Source organism: Leptinotarsa decemlineata, unplaced genomic scaffold (genome assembly GCF_025532065.1).
Source record: "Leptinotarsa decemlineata unplaced genomic scaffold, Ldec_3_MD MMD2_tig00026336_RagTag_RagTag, whole genome shotgun sequence".
Lineage (NCBI taxonomy): Eukaryota > Metazoa > Arthropoda > Insecta > Coleoptera > Chrysomelidae > Leptinotarsa > Leptinotarsa decemlineata.
Genome location: NW_027412692.1, coordinates 7,720,191 through 7,743,781, shown reverse-complemented (window position 1 = coordinate 7,743,781; position 23,591 = coordinate 7,720,191). Strand labels below are relative to the sequence as shown.

Here is a 23,591-nt window from a genome sequence, read left to right as displayed (position 1 = left end):
CAAACTGTAGGTTTTCGGCTAAAATGACTAATCTGAAAGTGTCGAGTTTGTACATTCTATGCAGTTCTTGGTCAGTAATTAAACTGGAAATATTGTGCTTTAACATGGAACGCCATCACTTACCATTGGCTAAGATGAATAGAGCTGTAGGGCTTCTTCAAGGTGGCATGCGACAAAATGATGTAGCTCTTCGTTTGGGGGTCTCCCAAAGTGTTATCAGTCTATTGTGGCGGCGTTTCCGTGAAACTGGCAGTCCAGCCGAACAACATCCAGGGCGAGGACGCGCTACAACTGCAGTTCAAGACCGATGTTTGGTCTTAACCGCAAGAAGACAACCGACAATCACAGCACCTGAGTTGGTTAACGTGTTGCAGCAGACGCACCAGGTAACCATTGGTCGTGATACTGTCAGAAATCGACTGCATGAAGCAGATCTCCATAACAGAAGGCCACTTAGATGTCCACCTTTGTCGAGAGGCAATCGCGGTAGAAGATTAGAGTGGTGTCAAGAACATCAAAACTGGGATGCAAATGATTGGGCCACAGTTTTGTTTACAGACGAATCCAGATTTGGATTTCATCCAGATTCTCGTCGAGTAAGACTGTGGAGACGACCTGGAAATAATGAACGTTTGAGACACGTCCAGGAAGTCCACACATACAGAGGTGGTACAGTAATGCTATGGGGCGGAATCATGATCGGCGGCAGAACCGATCTCGTTTTTCCAAATCGCTCCCTCACAGCTCGACAGTACCTCGACACCATTCTTCTACCTATCGTCCGTCCGTTTGCTGGTGCTGTTGGTGAAAACTTCCACCTAATGCACGATAATGCTCGTCCACATGTCGCGCGTCTAGTGACTGACTGGCTCACCAACGAAGGAGTTGATGTATTGCCATGGCCAGCACAATCACCGGACCTGAATCCCATCGAGCATGTGTGGGACATGCTTCAACGAAGAATTACTCCGCATATGGGGAACATTCACACAACGTTTCAATTGAGAGAGCTTTTAATCGCTGAATGGGCAAATATACCTCAACAAGACATTGACAATCTCATTTTGTCGATGCACGATAGATGTAGGGCCGTAATAAACCAGCGTGGAGGCCACATTTTGTACTGATTCCAATTTTTTTTGTATTATTTTTTTTCGGGGTGCCAAAAAAGAGCCATATTTTTTTTTAATTTTGCTTATATGCGCACTCAGTATTTTTTACCATTTAATAAATTTTGTTGTAAGTTACATTCGTTTAATAATCACCCGTCAACTTTTTTTTCCCTAAAGCGATCTAAAAAAAAATTATTGCCATTTTTAAAAATATCCCTAGACTTTTCCGATGTGTGTAATTTTTTCACTTGATTTTTCTCAATTAGTAGGCAAAATTTATGAATATGAAAAGTAACTAATTGGACAGTGGTTTATATTACACAGTAACTTTCTGTCTTCCTGTGACAGGCGTTTCACTGCATTGATAATAAACTTAACTAAGACATTGTTAGACTCTACCATCCTTAAATAATAATAATTATCTGAGTTTAAGTAAGCATGGACATCTTTAAGACATCATCGAGAAAACCAAACCTTACCTATCCAATATAAACAAGGGTCATCCAAGGATCAACTCATCCCAATATTCCAGTCCTACTATGCTGTCTGTTCAAAAAATGTTTATTTATTCATCAATTTCCATTTTGTCCGCTTCAAAGTAGTCCCCCTCAGATATAACAATCCATGTCGACAGTATCCTGGGATAAAGGCAATTCGTTTTATTTGTATCTGTTCCTGCCGAGTTCCTTCTGTACTTCGAAAGTTTCTTGAAGCAGTATTGGAGTGAAGATGTTGAAAAATTAGGAATTTTCAAATACAAGAAAGTATCTGTATCTGTAGAGTAGGTAAGGTGAGTGTAGGCCCACAGCACTTAGGCCACATATGACCCATTGTAAATCCTCCCTAGGAGTTGTCCTCCTAGGTCAGCGATAGTCCACCTGTGGCCCGCAGGCCGCATACGGCCCGCCAGCCTTTTCTATGCGGCCCTCTAGCGGCTCTAGACTTTTCTGCAGCCTGAAGGCTAATACAATATTTTTAGATTAATTGACAATAGTATTTTCTGAAAACGGCACAAAAATGTGTAGAGGTTTTTGATCTATATCGAATACTGTGGTCGAACACTGGAATGCCTAGTGTTATAGATCCCGACTAAGTGATTCGCACCTGGACAACGTTTTGAGAGTAGCATGTAGTAATTATGTGCCAGATTTATCAGAAATTGTAAATAGTTTGCGTCAATATCAATCATCACATTAATTTTTAAATAAATGGTTTATTTTTATAGTTGCGTTTTATTGTATTTTACAAACAACGTCTAACTCTAATAACGCAAAACCTGAAAGTGGTTTGTTTAGTTCAGTTTCATTATTGCGGCCCGCAAGGTCTAGCAGTAGCAACTATGTGGCCCAAGGGGAAAATAGGTTGTGTACCTCTGTCCTAGATCATCGTCCATACAAGAAAGTATTACGAATAATAAACTTTTTTACAACTATCAAGAATAGATTCAGGAATGAAAATATAATTTAGAGAGGTGAATAACGTTTATTGGTATCAACATAAATTCTAAGACATTATCACACAGTAGATTAACATATGATACAATATATTGAAACTGTCCAAGCTACCTGCTACTTTACAGCTAATCTTGTGTTAGATAAAAATCAACTAAACTCCAACAAGATAACATTCGGTGATAGTTCCCGATGCACACAAAACGAGAAGTTACAGCAAATAATTACCGACAAAGTGATTCATCCTAGACACGATAGAATAATGTATGAGAACCATAAGGAAAAACAAATGAGCGAAACTAGTATGGTTCTCATTAAGTTTTCCGATAATTCTCGTACACTTTCAGCTAGAGGTATCCAAGTTGAATCATTGAGCTGTTGTTCTCCCTAATTCCAAAAGTATTCGAGGCAAATCTTATAAAGCATCCTTTTTAAATAAAAACTTGCCCGGGAACTTTTCGGAAACAGTCAAACGATTGATGTGAAAAGGCTTATAAGTACATCCCGAAGCAATATTTTTAAGCACTTAACATTACAGATTATATATATCTTTGTTTCTTTGTTTAAAGCTATACACGCACACAACACCTAGATTAAAAGTATAAAGAACAACCATTTTTAAATATATTTTTGTTTTTTATAAAATATTTCAACAGGAAAGCACAAAACATGCATATGAGCTTTAAGATTTTTACAGTGAAGTATTTAAATAGACTTAAAGCTAGAAGATGACTATATGTGCCAACTCGAGTACCTGATTCAAGAGAAAGTGAATTTCGTGAAGCTAGTGATGATATATCGAGTTGAAAATATATATTATATATAGATAGAGCAGACAGGCAAAAAGTTCTCTAACAGAATCAAGCGACACGGTCCGCAAAAAACAATTGCAAAATGTAACAAAACTGCAATTGTTGATACAGAACGTGCTGGTTAGAACAATCAGGTACAGAGTTGGGCTTGTAGTCGTAGTGTTTTAAACGTCTACGACCATTTTCTTGTGAATGTCTGTATTTCCGACGACATTACAAAATTCTTCAAACGAGATCTTGCCATCTTCATCCTTATCGGCGAAGAGAATTGTCTTGTCGACGATCTGCTGGAGCTGAGTGTCCTTCAAATTATTACCGACCATCATTTTGAGAACCTATGAATTACAGAAAATTGATAAGATCATCAAAATCAATGTTTAATGAACAGCATTTTGATCTTTTGATAATTATATGAAGTGATTATATAAATCGATCCCACCAACATTAAAAAAAAGGATTATCTGAATCATGTTATTTCTAAGAATTCAAATTATGCTTTCACCATACAATAAAAATGTTGGTGAAATTTATTTATGTAATTCAATTTTACAATAAGAAATATTGAACCTTTTTAACTAATATGGAGATTTTGATATATCAATCAATTATAATGAGCTAGTTAATGAAGATGTAAAAAATGGAGAATATTATTGAATAAATAAATAACTACCCAACCAAAATATTTCCGGCCAAGCGGTGTTGCCACTTCCAACAGAAAGTAGTACCAACTTTGTTTTTCAAATGGAACACCCTGTATATAACATTATTTTTGGAATCTACGAATCTACCACAATAACACGACAACTTTCATTGATATTTCCTTAAATCACTTACCGTTTTCAAAATGTAAATTAATTTAAATTTTTTTTTTTTCGAAAATCATGATGTCTAAGTCAAGGAATACCACGGTACCAAAATTTGGTTTGGAGTTAGGCTTCCCACACTTCAGCATAAACTCCGTTACTCCAATACAGTGAGGTGAAAAAATACAGTTTTATCGTTTGCTTGAAAAAGTGACTGAAAATAGATTATTTCAAATGGAACACCCTGTATATTATTATAAATTCAAAAAGCTGTTAGAATTTGCTTTCTTTCTATGTATGTCTTGTATATACCTACTTAGTCAAGTTTCGGACTTATGAGCATTCATTTGTGAAAATATCCCTTAAGAATGGTATTCCCATTTGGAATTTTGTAAGCAGGCTATGATTACCATTTGACAATAACGTTGTGACATTCTCCTAATAGTATTGACATTTTCGTCACTTCAGAAGTTTCAAATACCTCCAAAACGATGGAACAAAACTATTCAAACGAAGTTCTCATGAATTAAGTTTATTATTTTTGAACAGTGTTACAAAATTATCAGCAGAACATCTAGGAAGTTCAACCTCGCCTCGCCGCTAATGAACCTCAAGAAATTTATACGAATTCAGAATAATATTATATAGAGGGTGTTCCATTTGAAAAATAAAAGTTGCTACTACTTTCTAATGGATGTGGCAACACTGCGTTGTCGAAAATATTTTAAATGGGAAATGTCCGAAAATGTTCTCCGTTGAATTTTCGTAGTGATCCGGTGTCTGGTTCACCAGACACGTCTAATGTGCCATCCACCGTGAATTAGCCTGATACGTGTTGGTTGGTTTGGTGTATCACCTGATTATGATTATAAAAAGCAGCTGTTTTTTGATTCTGAGCTCATTAATACTTGAAAATAACGGATTATTTTTAAGAGATATAGGATTTGATTTTCAAAACACAAAAAATTTGAACAAATTGATGAAATCTTTATTGAACGATCAATATAATTTAATGTTTGAAGATAATTTCATGCAAATGTTATTCGCGGTTCCGCTTTATATGGTCCATGAGCAAGGTACGATTTTGGCACACTCTCTCTAACATATCGACCGGTATTTCACGTATAAATGCTTCAATATTGGCTTCCCGAGCGTTAGTCGTTGCTGGTTTAGCCCTGTAGACATGAGCCTTAACATGACCCCACAAGAAATAATCCAAAGGCGTTAAATCACACGATCTAGGAGGCCAATTGACGGGCACCAAACGTGAGATGAACTGTTCGCCGAAGGCAGCTCTTAATTGGGCCATTGTTTCGCGTGCCCTGTGGCATCTTCTTGTTGAAACCACATGTCAGGCATGACAATTCTTCCATTTTGGGCAACAAAAAGTCGTCAATCATCACACGGTAGCGCTCGCCATTCACAGTAACATTATGGCCATTATCGTCTTTGAAGAAGTACGGCCCGAAGATGCCACCGACCCATAATCCACACCAAACAGTGACTTTTTCGGGATGCATCGGCAGCTAATGTAATGCTTGTGGCTGGTCTTCACTCCAGATACAGCAATTTTGCTTGTTAATGTATCCATTCAACCAGAAATGTGCCTCGTCGCTGAACACAATTTTCCGATAAAAATGTGAATCTTCCTCCATCTTTGCCAGCGCCCATTCACCAAATGTTAGACGTTGTGAGAAGTCATGTGGCTTAAATTCTTGCACCAGCTGTATCTTATAAGGTTTTATATCCAAATCCTTTCGCAAAATTTTCCAAGTAGTGGAATCCACATTTCACGGTCATCACGAACACTGACGGATACAGCCGCAATTCTTTCTTCGGTCCTCACTCTACGAATGCGTGTTAGTGGTATAATGTCCAATAATGTAAACTGGGTTCGAAACTCAGTCACAAGCTTCCAAATAGCTCCCTCAGTAGGCCGACGAAACTGCCCATAAATTGGAAGAAGTGCACGGTGCACTTTCTTCACCGAGCATGAATTTTTATAATAAAATTCAATAATTTACAAGCTTTGTTCATTCGTAAGTCGATTCATGGTTAAATTATAGAACAAACTGAACAAGTTTGACAATGACACAAGACACGATTCACGCGTGATCTGTCAAAAACAGTGTTGCCAAAAAGATACCAGCAAAAAAATCACTCATTAATTTTTGATGAATGTGGCTAATTTTTATGAGCTCAATGAGCTCAAATGAGCTCAAATTCATTTGTTAGGTTAGGTTAGAAACCTAACCTAATTGCCCTGTATATGTATTCGGATTGGATAGGATATTGTTTTCTTCTTTCCACTCACCCGTTTCAAAAATAATATTATCAAAATCAACAATATAGGTGAATTTCAACCTTGTGTGAGAATATTCTCGCAAACAATTACATTCAAATCATTGCTACATCCAGTTATCACACCACGAAGCTGCCTGCGCATTGCATTAGGATTACATTCAAATGTGTTGAAAAGGTAAGAAAAAGAAAAAGATCAAACTGTGAGCCTTGAATATTGCAATATCAAAACCATGAAAAGCAACCCCCAGTATCTTATTTCATTATCACTGAAAAGTAGAGTCAACTGATAGTAATAACATACAAACTCTTATATCTCAACCCTTTCAACTATCGAAACAGCTCACAACCCATCCCAAAACAACCTATCACAAACTGCTTCAGATGTAGCAATTTTTTTCTAGATTTCTAACGCATTTAAAAATCAAAAACTTTAATCACATTTGCAAATATCCAGCAGATTGTGTATTTTTTGTCGAAACAATATTAAGTAAATATCTGAAATAGAAACTTATTTTATCTTGACCTGCACATATAATTCTTGAAAATACAATCACGTAATCCAGGAATCAGCAAAACTCTCTTATCGATCTCATTCTCCACCATATCCAATTCATTAACCAAATACCCATGCTTGCAAAGCTTGTTATTTTCTTTGGCACAAACTGAATAATTAATTGGTACTTATAGAAATGAAACTGCTTACCGATAATCACAATCGTAATCTTTAACGATTCCATTTTTACGATTATAAAAGGTGGAGGTCTATTCTTAGCATTAGTTTAATGTCGGGGTGCTAGTAAAATTAACGATAAATTCCAAACGACCTTTTATGCAACTGAAATGAGTTCGCGTTAAAATCGACGGGACTCAAAATATAATAAATTTATAATGCAGTACCTATAGCCAACGTTTTTTAATTTGAGTTTCTCAGATTACCGAAAGTTTTATCTTGCCCATCAAAAAATTTCAACTGCTCAAACCAGTAATGTCGTCGATTTTATAATATAGTTTCAGGTCGTCTGCAAATAGTAGGCTACGAATATGCAGGCATCTGAATGAAAAACTAAAAAGAAAAATGTAACCCGACTAACCCTCACGGTGTTAGTGCGATTAGAATGAAATTTGTTGATAATGATGAACGTGTTAGGAATCACACGTTAAAAGGTAAGACCTCGTTAATCCTTAGCTCGCACAAATTTCGACTTCTGAGGGTTGTCGTTCGTAGGAGTGCGACAGCTGGTTAACAGAAAAAAAACAGATTTTAACAGAATTAACTTGTTACTTCATTCAAGAATTGCTCGAATTCAGGAGCATCATCAAGATTTTATACGTAAACCTCAATGCATGCAATAAACCGAAACGAAATACAGCAAAAATTTCAACCTGGGGCTCTGATAACACAGATGGAAAATGCGTCTGTCTAAGGAACAGGAGAGCAGGGTTCAAATCCTTGTCGGGTCACATTATTTTTCAATTCTCGTAGTTTGTCATTCTCATGTCTGCTTATAGCAAATTCAATCTTCAATATTAGTAAAATATTATTTAAAAACATACAATGCTTCACCTTGTCACTTTCAACGATAAGTATTTCTGAAGCTTGAGATAATACAACATATATATATTATTGAAAGTAATAGTTGAAGAATGGGAAGGAAATAAGTCATTCCTCTCTCAGTAACCTGTCTTTGTCAGTGCCACGTTTGCAAAGCATAATGAGAAAAACCTAAAAAACCATTTACTCACCTGGAACAACTCTCCATTGGAGATATACCCATCGTTATCCATGTCGTAGATTCGGAAAGCGAATCTCAGCTTAGAGAGCTTATCCCCTTTGACGCTGAACTGGGACACGCCCTGTATAAACTCTGGAAAAAAATTGAAGTTTTCAAAGAAAACGAAACGCAAAGTACAACTCACGCGGATATTGTACAGGCACAACAACAAACACGTTGCGAGATTTTACACAATGAACGGTTATTTTGGGAACGGCGATGAAGCAACACAGGTGAGTAAGGATGCCATTAAATCGCGAGATCGCGGAAGGGGAGAAGAGAAGAGGGAAATCTTGTCATCACCAGTTTGAAAGGTATAACTAGTTGGAGAAAAATTTGGTTTTCTTACAATTCACGACTATTTACAAAATAACAAATTACAAAATAATACCTCTCTCTGTCTCCATTTATCTCTCGCTCTCTCTCTCTCACTCTATATCTCCAATTGTCTAAGTATATCTCTTCCTTATCATTCTTTCCCTCTCTCCCTTTTATCTCTCTCTCTCTTTTATCTTATATCTCTCTATCGCTCCCTATTCATCTTATCGCTTCTTCATTCCTCTATTATCTCTCTCTTATATATCTATTATCTCTATCTCTATATCTATCCCTCAATCTCTCTCTTATCTCTCTATCTCTCCCTTATCTCTCTACATCTTTATCTCTCTACATTTCTATATCTATCTTATCTCTACACATCTCTATATCTCCCTTACCTCTCTATATCTCTATCATCTCTAAATATCTCTTATCTCTCTATAAATCTCTATATCTCTGATAGAGACAGAGCTTTCTTTTCTGTCTCTCTCACTCTCTATCTTTCTCTATATATCTCTCTCAAATTTTTTCACTCCTATCTTTCTTCAATTTTCTTTCTCTCTTATCTTTCTCTTTATCTCGCTTATATCTCTATTTCACTCTAAATTTCTCTCTCCAATTCTCTTTCTCCAATTATCTCTCACTCTATCTACACAACTCTCTTCTAATTCTTTCTCACTCTATCTCTCTATACTTATCTCTCTCTCATTCTTTCTCTCTCACTCTATCTCTAATTCTCTTTCACTATCTATCTTGTTTTATCTCTCTCTCATTTTTCTCTCTCACTGCTCGTCTCTCTTCCTCTCTCTCTCTTGCTGGTAAAATCTCGGCAGTTCCCAGTTTCAATTTCGTCAGACCCATACAGAGCTACCTGTGAAATCCTTTTTGGCCGATAAAGGATTCAACTAACTAATCTTCTTGGGCCCTTGATCTGCTCTTGGTTGAAAAATGACAAATTTTGAAGAACTAAACAATTGACATACTGTGCAGTTCATCAAGTGTACAATTCGGAATAAATACCGCCAAAACATAGTATATGTTCGAAAAACAGTATATGTAAGTCAAACAACATACGTCTGGTAAAAAATATTGAAATCATTCATTAATCATTCAAGAATAAAGTACCTTTATTTGGAAAAATATATGAGTAACAAAATGTTTTTCAATGAAGTCTTTTAGAACTGGGAATTATTCTGCAAAACCGTTGCCCCCTTTTCAAAAATCTTCATTCAAAAAATTCTAAAATTTCATAAATGTTTGTTCCGAATGGCAACTACTTCACTCGAAATAATGTGCATATGAAAAAAATCTTCTACATATTCGTTGAATGTCATTACATCAAACATGAAATGGGAAATGTTCCTCCTGACGAAAATCAAGTAGTTTTCATAAAAGAGCTCTAAAACAACGCATTTTAAACTTATGATTTCAACCTTTTTCTTTAAAAAATTATTTAAATACTTAAAAAAGAATAAGGAAATAATGCATTCAACATTTAAAGGGATTCGTTTCTATTTCACCATTTGGCAACATCGGTTATATCTTATAAAGGACAATGAATCTGTTACCTGAGACACACACCTGAGACAAACAAAGATGGCATACTTCAGAGGCGTGCTGTTCTGTTTACTTATGTTCCGAGTTCCAAGACATTCTGTGACATATAACATTTTGTGCACCTAGCCCATCTTCCTCTATATAAATAAATAACAAAACAACTGTTATTTATGTGGCTTGTGGAGTTGGTGTTGAACTATAATTTATATTTTGCCTTAATTGTTCATTTAAAAAGATAATTTTCCTTTTTTAAAGTAGAATATCTAGGTACGTATGAATTATTTCAACTTGATACAGGCAATGTTGCAAATATGTGAATTAGAAGCAAAACCCTTTCAAAATTAAAACCCAACATTTGAAACATCAATTTGAATACTTTTCGAAGTGAATTTGAAAAACTCATGAATTAAACTCAACTTTCTTTTGTTCAAACTTGCATTTGCTGTAATAACCCAAATTGAGGAACATTCCCCATTGGGTGAATTTCATTAGTTCGGACTTCCATTGTCCGACATTATTTAAAGAACTAAGAACTAAGTAAGAACTGAAAAAGAAGAATTAAAAATTGAAGAAGAATAAAAATGAATAGCTAAAAAAACAATTATATTAAGCAAAAAACCTGAAATGAAATAATAGTGAAAAAAATACAAGTAAAAATGGAACAAATTGAACAAACGTTAAAATTAAATTAAAAGTTATTTCATTTTAAGTTTTTTTTTGCTTAATATAATTATTTTTTTCAGCTATTCATTTTTAATTCTTCTTCTTTAATTCTCAATTCTTCTTTTTTAGTTCTTTCAGGGATTTCAAATAATTTTATATAAGCCCCGTCATCACCCGAAGACGATTGTGGATACTAACAATCGAAACGTCGTGAAGTAACTTTGCTTGGAATCTCTTAAGTTTTTTAATTTTATTTAAATTTTTGTTCATTTGTTCTATTTTTACTTGTATTTTATTTCACTATCTCTTAACTTTTTTAATTTTGTTTAAATTTTTGTTCATTTGTTATATTTTTACTTGTATTTTATTTCACTATCATTTCATTTCAGATTTTTTGCTTTCTATAATTGTTTTTTCAGCTATTCATTTTTATTTCTCTTCTTTAATTTTTAATTTTTCTTTTTTAGTTCTTTCAGGGATTTCAAATCATTTTATATAATATCAGACAATGGAAGTCCGAACTAATGAAAGTCATCAATCACCTTCAAACAAACATGAAATTGGGGACGTTCTTAAAACATGTTTTTAAAACATAAACTCAAGTGAATTCTCCCGTTTCAATTTGAGAGAATTTATGTTTAAAGTAATGCGACTGTGTATTTTGAATATGTAGGAAATCCGAATATAAAAAAATTACTCCTAGAAATAAAAATCGATGTATTTTTCGAAATGTTCAGTCAAACGTTCGTTTGTTTCTGACTTACAGGGCGGATCAAATTTTCGTTGGAACATACTGTAGGACTCACGTCATATCTTGTCAAAGATTTGGGATAACCCCAGGCAAGTTCAGTACTTTCAAAAATGTTGGTGATATGCGCGATACGATAAAAGAATCAGAAATATTTAATCACTCACTGATTCTGAAGATGTGATACTTTTATTGATCTCGAAAATAATCGTGACCTCGAAAAAAATCCGAAAATAATTCACACACTAGTGTTATTACAAGTGAAAATACACCTTCATAAACCTTCTGGACGTGAAAATTGAATTGCTTCAGATGCCATCGAACCATTTAAGGGTGCGTCATTTTCATTTTAATATACTGGTCGATATCTCGAGTAAACCGCAAACCATACTTGCATCGCGTGATATTTCACAGATCTAGATACTGAGTGTTGACTTTAATCATGAAAATTGCACGCGATTATTTCTTGTTCTAAGTAATAATTACCCGCGCATTTAAATACACTTCATCTATCAGTCGCTACCTACGTAACTTCGTTATGAATTATTCTGGATGGGTGTGTCTGCCTTTCAAAGATTTCTTAATTCCCTGAAAAATATTTCAAAGCTAAATTTTAATTTCCTTGCACCTTTTTGAGACGAACAGATGCAAAGATTGAGACAGTATGTACGGGGTCTGCTAAAAAAATAAGGTAAATGTTCAAATTTCGCGGGCTACCTACATTCACAGTTTTAGCTGTTTAGCATGTTTAGTTTGTTGGTGAGAGGCATAAAAGTTGGAAGTGTTTTGCTGGTTATGCGATTTTCTGATATCGAAAATATATATAGTTTAAAAAACTAAAAAATACGCTTTTAAAGAACATCGAACTAAAAATTTAAAAATATTTTTTTAAATAAGCTTAAAACAATAACGAACGAAAAATATTAGTATTATTGTGAAAAAAGCGACGGGCGCTTGATATACAAAAATATGGCACAGAGAGCCCACGCTTTTTTCACAATAATACTAATATTTTTCGTTCGTTATTGTTTTAAGCTTATTTTAAAAAATATTTTTAACTTTTTAGTTCGATGTTCTTCAAAAGCGTGTTTTTAAACAATATTTATTTTTCATTTTTTAGTTTCGTATGCTATAAAAGCGTGTTTTTTAGCCTTTTCATACTGTATCTATTTTGAATATTTGAATAGAACTGGCCTGAACAAAGAATACGTGGAGAAGACTTTAGACTTTCTAAATGCTGGCATGTACGATAGTCTCAGAAACGACCCCACCCATTTATATCAGAAAAAAGTCAAGGAAACTTTCAAAAATATTCATTGTGTCATGGATGAAAAGGAAAAATTCCGATCGTTAGTCATGAATCCACAACCACCGAAATTGTGTTCATTGGTTAAATTAAACAAAGATAACTATCCGATAAGACCGGTAGTTTCTTTCGTCACAGCTCCTTCAGTTAAAATATCCGAAAAACTCATTGCAATTATTCAAAGCCACACCAATTTCAAATCAAAATTCAGTTTGAAGAATTCATACCATTTGATCAATGAAATTCAAGATATTACACTCCCGGATAATACCAAATTGATTTCATTCGATGTAAAGAATCTGTTTCCCAGTATCCCTCCGAATGAAACGATTACTTTGGTGGAGAATCTATTGGACAAAAACTTTATCAATCCAGTAGTGAAAAATGAAATATTAAACTTGCTTACGGTGTCACAGAATTACTTCCAATTCAATGAAAAGTTTTACTCATCTTGCAAAGGTCTCATAATGGGAAACCCACTTAGTCCTATTCTGGCAGAGATTTTCATGGACGATTTGGAGAGAAGAACCCACTGGTAAGAAGTTTCCTGTATTGATATAGATATGTGGATAATATTCTGGTATGTTTACGGGAACGAACAGACAGTTGACAAACTTTTTGAAGTTCATAAATTCTCTTCACCCATCTATCACATTCACAGTGGAGATGGAACAGGACGAGTCTATACATTTTCTGGATTTGACAATATCAAAAGTTAACAACAAACATGATTTTTTCAATTTATCGTAAACCGGCACATACAGATATTATCATTCATAATTCGTTCACGCACCCATATCAGCATAAGGTAGCAGCTTTCAACAGTATGATCCACAGACTGATGAATGTACCCTTGTCAGAAGCGAATTTCAATAAAGAACTGAATATAATAAAGCAAATAGCCGTCAACAATGATTATGATAGTGGTCTGATACATTCTTTATTATCAAAGAAGTTATACAGTCAAGCTTTGAAAGAAGTTTACCCAATTCGAAGAGAAGAGGATAACATATATAAAACCTTAACCTACTTAGGCCAACCCACCACAAATATTTCAGATTTTCTGCACAGCAAAGGTGTAAATACTGCTTTCAAAACCAACAACAACTTGGGCATGCACATTAAAAATAACAGAGATGAAAGTTCAGTTTCAGAAAAAAACAGGAGTGTATAAATTGTCGTGTGGGTCATGTCCGATGTTTTATATAGGTCAAACTGGAAGAACGTTCAAAACCCGCATAAAGGAACACAAATATAGTTTTCAGAACGGAAAAATAAATTCCACATATGCCAGTCATCTAATCTCAGAGGGACATGAGTTCAACCATGAATACAAACCCCTCCATTTCCAGAAGAAAGGTTTGAAACTTAACCTGTTGGAGAGTATGGAAATAAACAAATTCAAAAACTTTCACCATCTTATGAACGATCAAACTGAATTGAATAATTCGCCATTATTGAATCTGTTCATTCGCAGGTAATAATAGTTAGGTATATTTACAGGTAGACTTTCGGGAAAAAAAAAGGTATTGATACCTGACTTTTCCAGGTATATTTATCCAGGTAGATTTATTACTTAGGTAGACGAATAGGTACTAGGTTATAGTATAAAAGGTTGTAATTTAGAAGTAACTCTCAGTTATGCTTGAAGAAGCTATTGTATAGCGAAACACGTGTCGCGGTTTTTGTAAAACCCTTATAGTGAAAATCATATAATAAACTCTATTGATTAGTTTTTTTTGTATTTATTTTATCTAAAATTTGGGATCAATCAGCCGTATATTTTTTAGAAAAATGACAATTGATATTTTCCGATTCCGGAGAGGAAGCCTAAAAATTAGCTACCAAGCCCAAGGGAGCAGGCGCGCAAAGGAGGGTTACAAATAAGACAGAGGCGCGCGTGTTAATAGAATAAATCCTTTTTTCAAATGAAGAAATACATGTAAAGTGAGTTATAACAAAGAGGTTACGTACGCCGCCATCTGCCCGCGAATAGATCAAGCAATAATGTAGATATATCAAGGAGGTTGCGTACAGCGCCATCTACCCGCGAATAGATCAAGCAATAATGTCGATAATTCTGTCAAATACAGATCCCGAGCTTAAGAGTTACAAACAAACATACATACAAAAAAAACATTCTTGTGAAACAGCACTACAGTTATCATTAACTAAATTTACTAATGAAACAGATAAAGGTAAATATGTTGTAGCTGTCTTTTTAGATTTCAAAAGGGCCTTTGAAACGATTGATAGAAGTATTTTGTTTCAGAAGCTGAGAAGATATGGGCTTGAGGGGATGGTTTATGAATGGATAAGTAATTATTTATCAAATAGGAAACAGAGAGTACGTGTGAACGATTATTTCTCATCATATATAACAAATCACACAGGAATGCCACAAGGTAGTGTGCTTGGTCCCCTATTATTCATTCTGTATCTGAATGATATTCAATTATTTACAGACTGTGAGTTCATCAACTCATTTGCAGATGATACCTTATTGGCCTGTACTGGAGTAAATTTAGAAGAAACTGTTGGCAGAATGAATAAAGTTCTAGAGAAAGTAGAAAAATATCTGAAAACCAATAAAATGAAACTCAACGTTAAAAAAACAAAAGCAATGATAATTACTACTAAATTCAAATATAATCAGATAAATACAAACAACATAAATATATAAATTGAAGATGAACGTATAGAAATAGTAACATCAGTGAAGTATTTGGGATTTCAACTTGATAATTGCTCATCATTCGACGACCACTTCAAATATATTAAAAAAAGATTGCAAAAAAATTATATTTCTTCTCAAGAATCGCCAATAACATCAACAGATACAAAAATTATGGTATATAAATCAATAATCCAACCCCATTTTGACTACTGTGCATCTATTTTATTCTCTTTTAATTTGAACAAAGTGCAACAAATACAAAAACTACAAAATCGAGGAATGAGAATAATTTTAAAGTGTAATAGGTATACTCCAATTTCTACCATGCTATCTGCTCTACAATGGCTCTCAGTATCCAAGAGATTATTTTATTGTTCCATGGTTTTCATCTATAAAATATTAAATAAAATTACCCCACCATACTTGCTATCATTAATAACTTTCAATAAGGACATTCATCACCATTCTACTAGGCACAACAGTCACATTCATTTAAATAGAACAAATACAAGGAATAGTATGAGCACTTTATTTTTTAAAGGTTTTGTCCAATTCAATGATATACCTGATTCAATTAAATCTACTCTATCATTAAAGGTTTTCAAGAGCGAACTGTTGAAATATATTCATGATGGAAATTGAAAAATTCCTTTTTGTTCTGTACAAATTATGTATGTATATAAAGTGTATTATATTTCAAGTTAGCTAACCTGTATATTAGGGAATCCTAATTCAATAAATGAATAATAAAAAAAATACAGGTGAAGCTAATAAAAGCGTGTTAAAAAATGTATCAGAAAATTTGCCCCAATTTGAGTGTAAGAAATAGCATAAAGTGCTCAAAAAACACTTGAAATGTTGACAGTGGCATACGGTGATTGTACTCTGTGAATGAGTCCTGTCGCCCTGGACATCCCAGCATATCAACAACCGATGAAAACGTTGGGAAAGTGAAGAAACTTGTTATGGAGTATCATTTAATCACTATTAGAGAAGTAGCTGGGGATGTTGGCATATCGGTTGGCTCGTGTCACCCAATTTTTTCGTAAATTTTGTGCATGAAGCGTGTGGCAGCAAAGTTCATTCCAAAATTGCTGAATTTTGACCAAAAAACCCGTCGCACGAGAGGAATTGTTGAATGACGTCAACAACGATCCAGATTTGCGTCACCAGTTGCATAACTGGTGACGAATTACAAGTATATGGTTATGACATCGAAACCAAAGTCCAATCGTCCCAATGGAGGAGCCAAGGAGTGCTAATACAAGAAAAGCACGCCAGGTTCGATCAAATTTTCTTCGATTGCCTAACGTAGTGCATCAAGGGTTCTTGCCACATGGTCGTACGGTCAGTAAGGAATACCATCTTGAAGTTATACGCCGTTTGCAAGAAGGAATACGATGAAAACGTCCAATATTGCATCACGATAATGCGGCTGCTCACTCTTCATTGATTGTACGTATTTTTTTTGCCCAAAACAACACCGTAATCATGCCTCAGCCACCGTATTCACCAGATTTGGCTCCCTGCGTTTTGCGACTATCGAGGAGATAAAAAACGAATCGCTGAGAGAGCTCAAGGAGATACCAAAAAATGCATACCAGAATTGCTTCGAGTATTGGGAAAAACGCTGAGAGGGGACTATTTTGAAGGGGACAACATAATGATGAATGATTAAATATTTTTTGACAAAGATAAAAATTTGACTAATTTTTTCAATAGACCTCGTATTTCAAATTATGTATATTTGTTATTTACATGTTTTGAAAGGGACTATACATACTATTTTGTCTACAAGCTTTGTTAAATTTTATTTTCTATTGTTATATTCTATCTATTAGATGTGTGAACTTAGGTTTGCTGGGTATTTGTGTTTTTGAATGGGGAATGTTCCTCCTGACGAAAATCAAGTAGTTTTCATAAAAGAGTTCTAAAACAACGCATTTTAAATTTATCATTACAATCTTTTTTTCAAAAAATTATTTAAATACTTAAAGAGGGAAATGAAATAATGCATTCAACATTTAAAGGGATTCGTTTCTATTTCACCATTTGGCAACATCGGTTATAACTAATAAAGGACGATGAATCTGTTACCTGTATGAGACAAACAAAGAAAACATATTTCAGAGGCGTGCTGTTCTGTTTTCTTATGTTCCGAGTTCCGAGACATTCTGTGATATATGACATTTTGTGCACCCAACCTATCTTTCTCTATATAAATAAATAACAAAACAACTGTTGTTTATGTGGCTTGTGGAGATGGTATTAAACTATAATTTATATTTTGCCTTGACCGTTGATTTATAAAGATAATTTTCCTTTTTTAAAGTAGAATATCAAGGTACGTATAAATTATTTCATTTTGATATAATATTATATGCGCCTATCATTCTAGGCGCTGTTGCCAATATGTGAATTATAAACAAATCCCTTTAAAAATTAAAACCCAACATTTGAAACATCAATTTGAATACTTTTCGAAGTGAATTTGAAAAACTCATGAATTGAACTCAACTTTATTTTGTTCAAACTTGCATTTGCTGTAATAACCCAAATTGAGGAACATTCCCCATTGTTTCTTTTCTTTTATTCTTTGAAGTGCTATATATACCAGATTTTTTAACAAGTTTTGTTAATAAGATTGTATTTTCTTGGACAACAAAGTATATGTCCATCTATCTATCTATCAATATCTCTACACCACTATTAATTTCAAAATGGATATCGTCAAGACGGCATGCGTTTTGTGCTCATTTTGAGAAATGCAAACAACTTTGGATCCGTCCAATCTTTAGCACGAGATGGAAAATTTCATAAATTCATTGACAGTTTGAAAAATTGTCAATTACTTTTTTTTATTATTTCCACGTGAACAAGAAAACTTTTGGAATGGAAAAGTTTTTTTCCAAGATCATTATCTGCAAATTCATTCATTTTTGTGTCATAAAATGCGGGGCGTAATTTAACTGATCCAGCAAATATTCCGATGATGTTGATGCACGACGAAATTGCAACTGATAAATCAAAAGCAACTTTTTAGTCACCAGTGGCAAAGACAGGTATGAACAGTTCCATTTTATTTTGCCAGGAAAAATCGAACAAACAATCTCCTATGTGCGGGTTCCATCCAATAAGAAACAATGTGTTCTATTTTTGTAAATAAAAAATTGCTTGTCTTAAGTTGCCAATGCACGGCTGATCTCACTGAAATTTCGAATAGTTCATCTGCAGGAAATTCATCAATAGGCCAGCCACACGCTGTGCGGAAAATAAGTCTCCATATGCAAATATTTTCACGACAACTTAGTAACAATAAAAATTCAAACAGACAACCACAGGGCCAAGGCCTTGGAGAAGTCAGGAAACTCAATGACGTCGGTGTTTCGGCAAGAATAAAAACAGCTGGGAAGGCGAAAGAATTCACACACGTCGTCAATGCGTTATACAGGGTGTAACATAAGTACGTTAAAATATTCATCCTTTTCTTCTTGACGTGAAAAAGGAAGACGAAACCAGTCAACAGTTAGAGCTCTTATTAGAATAATGGCTTGAACTCAACATCGTAAAGAGATAGCTATACAAACGTGAGTCGTCGGCAATCTTAGATTTCGAGAACAATAAACGACGTATTATGATAGTTTAACCGTTTAAATTTTTTGATAGTTGTTTATTGAAATTTTTCCACGGTTTCAATTTTTTCATACTACACAAATAGGTAGTTTTTTTGTGGTGACGAATATAATGAATTTGACACGAAATCGTAACATGGAGTTACTTTTAAAAGTATTTCAGAAATTTTTCCACTGTGTTTATAGAAATTCTTATGTTTCTACACTCCGATTAACCGCCAGTTCCCCCGCAGCCCCCTCCGACCGTAAGGAATGAACTTTGAAATGACAGACCAGACAGGGGAAGGTTACACGGTAATATGTTCCATGGGGTGAATAATAAAGCATTTTTTTTATCAAAAGGTTAGGTTTTTCGGGTCGATTTATATCGGATAGACAAACTGAAGACGCATTAATAATATTTGATTGTTTGCTTGTACTTTTTACATTTCTAAATACACTCAAATTTAAGGAAGGAGTTTCGTTTCTGATATGGTGGTGGACGGACGTGCCGATAACGACAGTCCACAAAGAAGGTACGAGGGCGCCATTGTTGGAGATGGAACTCAGTTTGTATTGTGACTGTCCGCCGTTATAGAACGTGCCATCATTAAAATAAATATTTTGTGAAAAGTCTTTCAAGTGTTTAAAGAGAGATAGCACTCTCATTCACGCCGGTTAGAGGCCGGGTGGACCGGATGTCCACATGAGAATATGATTGCACCAATTATATGAAAGATATGTGAAGAAAAACCAAAGATCTTCCGAGAGAATGAGAGATAGCACTCTCATTCACGCCGGTTAGAGGCCGGGTGGACCGGATGTCCACATGAGAATATGATTGCACCAATTATATGAAAGATATGTGAAGAAAAACCAAAGATCTTCCGAACAGGAGGAAATTTAATAAAAAATTCTGAGTGGTATTATAATAAAAAAGTTCGACAAAAAGGGGTGGCAGCATTGCTTCGAGCAAGACCGATGCCCCCCCCCCCCCCGACGAAGCTCCTGTCAATTTTGATAGATGGAGCCTGGACAACTGCGCCCGAGTGGGAAGCAACGTCCAATAATATGAGAGTATTCCTCATCTGGATTAGATTATTTCATTCCGTACTGTCATGTTTTATAGTGCTGTAATTATGGTTGTTATGGAAAGTGTTTTAGTTTTCGAGTTGATGACTATATAGTGAATGGAATCTACGTTGTGCATTTGGTCTTTATATGAATAGATACTTGAGAGAAATAATGATATACAATTACAGTATTCGTATGGTGTCAAATTGCTTCTCAAAAGCTTGGAACATTGTTCCGAACCAGAAAACTATACACACCTCAACAACTTTTGATGCTTTATAAAGCTCAGATCAGACCTTCTTTGGAGTATTGTTCTCATGTATGGCGCTCTGCCCCCAAACATACCCTGAAGTTGCTGGATCCCATCCAGAAAAGAGCCATCCGCCTAATTAGATACGCGAACATCACTTGCAACCTTGATAGCCTGGAACATCGAAGAAAGGTTGGAGATTTGTCTCTCTTCTGTAGATACTTTCTCGAGAGATGTTCAAATGACTTGGCACATTTGATTCCACCAAGAGCGGTACGCGACGGACTGTGGCTGCTCATCGTTATGAGGTTCAACTCAGTACACCTCGAACTCCACTCTTTCATCTGGAGAATTGCGTTTATGTGGAATAAACTTCCTGAGAACGTTTTTCCAAATGGATCTGATCTTCAGCAATTCAAATCCAATGTGAATCGCTACTTATAAAACCGAAGACAAATTCCTGCATTGTAGTTTCTGTGTTGGAAACAACGGGAACAATAACTGGATCACCAACTCGAGCACTACGACCGTTACCTCATCTTTGATGTTTACCGCAGTAGTAGACGAAACGTGAAGCATAAAAACTTGTAGACCATGGCCAAAATACCCGGAAAATAGCTTTGACACACTTATCTCCGGCTGTGAAAGTTTATATTCTTTGATCAATTCCAAAAATGAATATTTGGTGGGTCCTGACTTTGTGGAACTTACTTTCTTTCCCAAAAAAAAAAATATCTTTAACCAATTCTCAGTGTCTCATTGAATTTGTTCAAATGGAGTTTGAGCCGCACTACAGAAATTATGTGAAGGAAAACAGAAAATTTGCCACACACCCTCATCCATAACCTCAATCTCAGAAAAATAAAAGAACAACTGTAAGTTATAGAAACCAAAGAAAAAAGTATCTTAAGAGCTTACGAATTGCAATGAGCTCATGAAGTCATACTTAAAAAAAATCATTTGTAATTTTCTAATGAAAATAACTTCTTATAAACAACCTATATATTATATCCCAATATTTTAGCCATCAGAGCCATCTTTCCAAACAACCACTCCATCAGTAGGATTTAAAACAACTGCATAACTCCAGCTTTTCACCTTTTATAATCTTGGAAGTATTTACAACTTACAGTTCGGCTGGATGGAAGTTCAAATAAAACACGCCTACGCAGAATCATTCGCCAAAAAGAAAATCAAAAACAGGTGTATTGTGAACATATTGTTTATGTTGTTTTGAATTGGCTTATATCCATATATTTGCAATCTAAATGGACAACTCACCTTCTCTCATTAAATTCATTTAATTTGTAGATTAATTACCATAACTACAAGCTGAGGAGAGAAGTTACCAAAATCTGTGAAACTGAATAGTAGATCCTAGAAACAGCAATTGAATTCTTTAAAAGAATAATTTAAATCACAAATTAGCCACCTTTGTATTATCACGTAACAGCTAGTTGTATATACCGAGTAATTCATTACTGTATTCTCCTTCATTATGTATCACCGTTGATATCAACATCTTTTAAATGTTAAAATTTGAATGTTCAAATGAATCTATACTGAATTTTTTATTTTTATGAAAATTATACCTACCGCATGACAAATTAAGAAATTCACGAACCATTTTTCATGTATTAGTATACATTTTGTAACAGTATGAGGGAATCGCAAATCAAATTTTAAGAATAGAAATAATTTCATCTAATGAAATCAAGTATAAGAACACATATAAAACATGATTGATGCAATTATCCTGAATATCCTGAATATCAGAGGATAACACACTATTGATTTTACCATACAGGTTCTCAGTTCAAAAAATGAATTTTTAGAAGGATATTTTACTGCAAACAAATCAGCTCCATCTAGAAAAACATTCATTTTGGAGATACTCATGTGAATGTGAACCAATGTGACAACAAAAAATAAGCTCTTCCGAAAATAACATACAAAAAATACAAGATAATGAAAAACAAGATAGTTTCAAGTAATCTGTATAATAATCTCATTAAATTAATTCTGGAACTTACTGTTCTGCTACTTCTAATGAAAAATACTCAGGGAAATAAAAACATCTATCAAACTTCTGTAGGATTAGTAAAAGACATTTCCTTTAATATGAAAAAAGTACTTTTTTTTCCTAAAATACTGACAATTTTTCTCAACCCATCTGGCGGAATAAATTGAAAATATCGATAAATTTGATAGATCTATTATCATACATAGTACACTAACCTTTGAAATCAACTTCCCCATTTCCATCTGCATCAAAGATATCAATAACACGTTGGACTAGAGGATTCTGCTGCAACTCTGGCAAAGACATGAATTCATCGATGCTAAGGGCACCAGAATTGTCCAAATCTAGCTTTCTGAACCTTTTGCCAAGGCGCCGTATCTCATCAGCATCAACTAAAAAAAAATGACATTGGAGAATGTATTGTAAATGAAACTTGTACAAACTTACAATTCGAGCATAGCTCCATGGGCAGAGAGCTCTCGTTACCCTGAAAAACATCGATAATGTTTAAAAATGCCAATATAAGTGCAGAAAATGATATCTTAAAATGGGCTTGCCCCTGAAAACTAGGCTAAAGCTAAAACATCTCGACATCGTGCTGCATACAAAAATTAGTGCAAATTTTCGGGAAACTGTAGGTATATTAGGAAATCATATGATCTATATGCAATATTTACCATGGTCTGCTCTTTGATTTCAAGCTAATGATTGATACGACTCTTTTTCTAATGATTGCTAAATCAACGACAAATAATTCACTGAATAATTCAGTGACCAGCCACCGAGGGCGCCATGCACAAGATTTAAAATGTAATTTGAAGAAATCAAAATAATTTTATTTTTCTGAGGATTAGAATCGAAAATGTCATTGTAAACGAACATATTCAATACATTTGTATTGAGAAGGTAACAGCTCACAATGCTTTTAGATTAAGATCCAGAAAAGAAACGAAAATAAATTTTCGTAAATGACAAATATGCGCAGGTCCACTTAGGCGCAGTTCAATGATCATTGACATTAGACCCCAGTTTTCAATATCAAATATTAAACCTTATAGGAATCATGTTATTCGTAAAAATCCAAAAATACCGCGAACGTATATTCTATAA

At 34.5% G+C, this 23,591-nt stretch overlaps 1 protein-coding gene across 1 annotated transcript; it reads right to left on the bottom strand.

Moving 5' to 3' along the window:
* Nucleotides 1-2,574: 2,574 nt before the first annotated feature.
* LOC111503200 (calcineurin subunit B type 2) lies at nt 2,575-23,290 on the bottom strand. Its single transcript, XM_023157453.2, has 5 exons — nt 23,159-23,290; nt 22,929-22,968; nt 22,697-22,873; nt 8,226-8,347; nt 2,575-3,710 (listed from the first exon to the last, which is right to left on the bottom strand). Exons 1-5 carry the CDS (start codon nt 23,159-23,161, stop codon nt 3,540-3,542), a joined length of 513 nt encoding a protein of 170 aa, XP_023013221.1. The 5' UTR covers nt 23,162-23,290; the 3' UTR covers nt 2,575-3,539.
* Nucleotides 23,291-23,591: the final 301 nt, after the last annotated feature.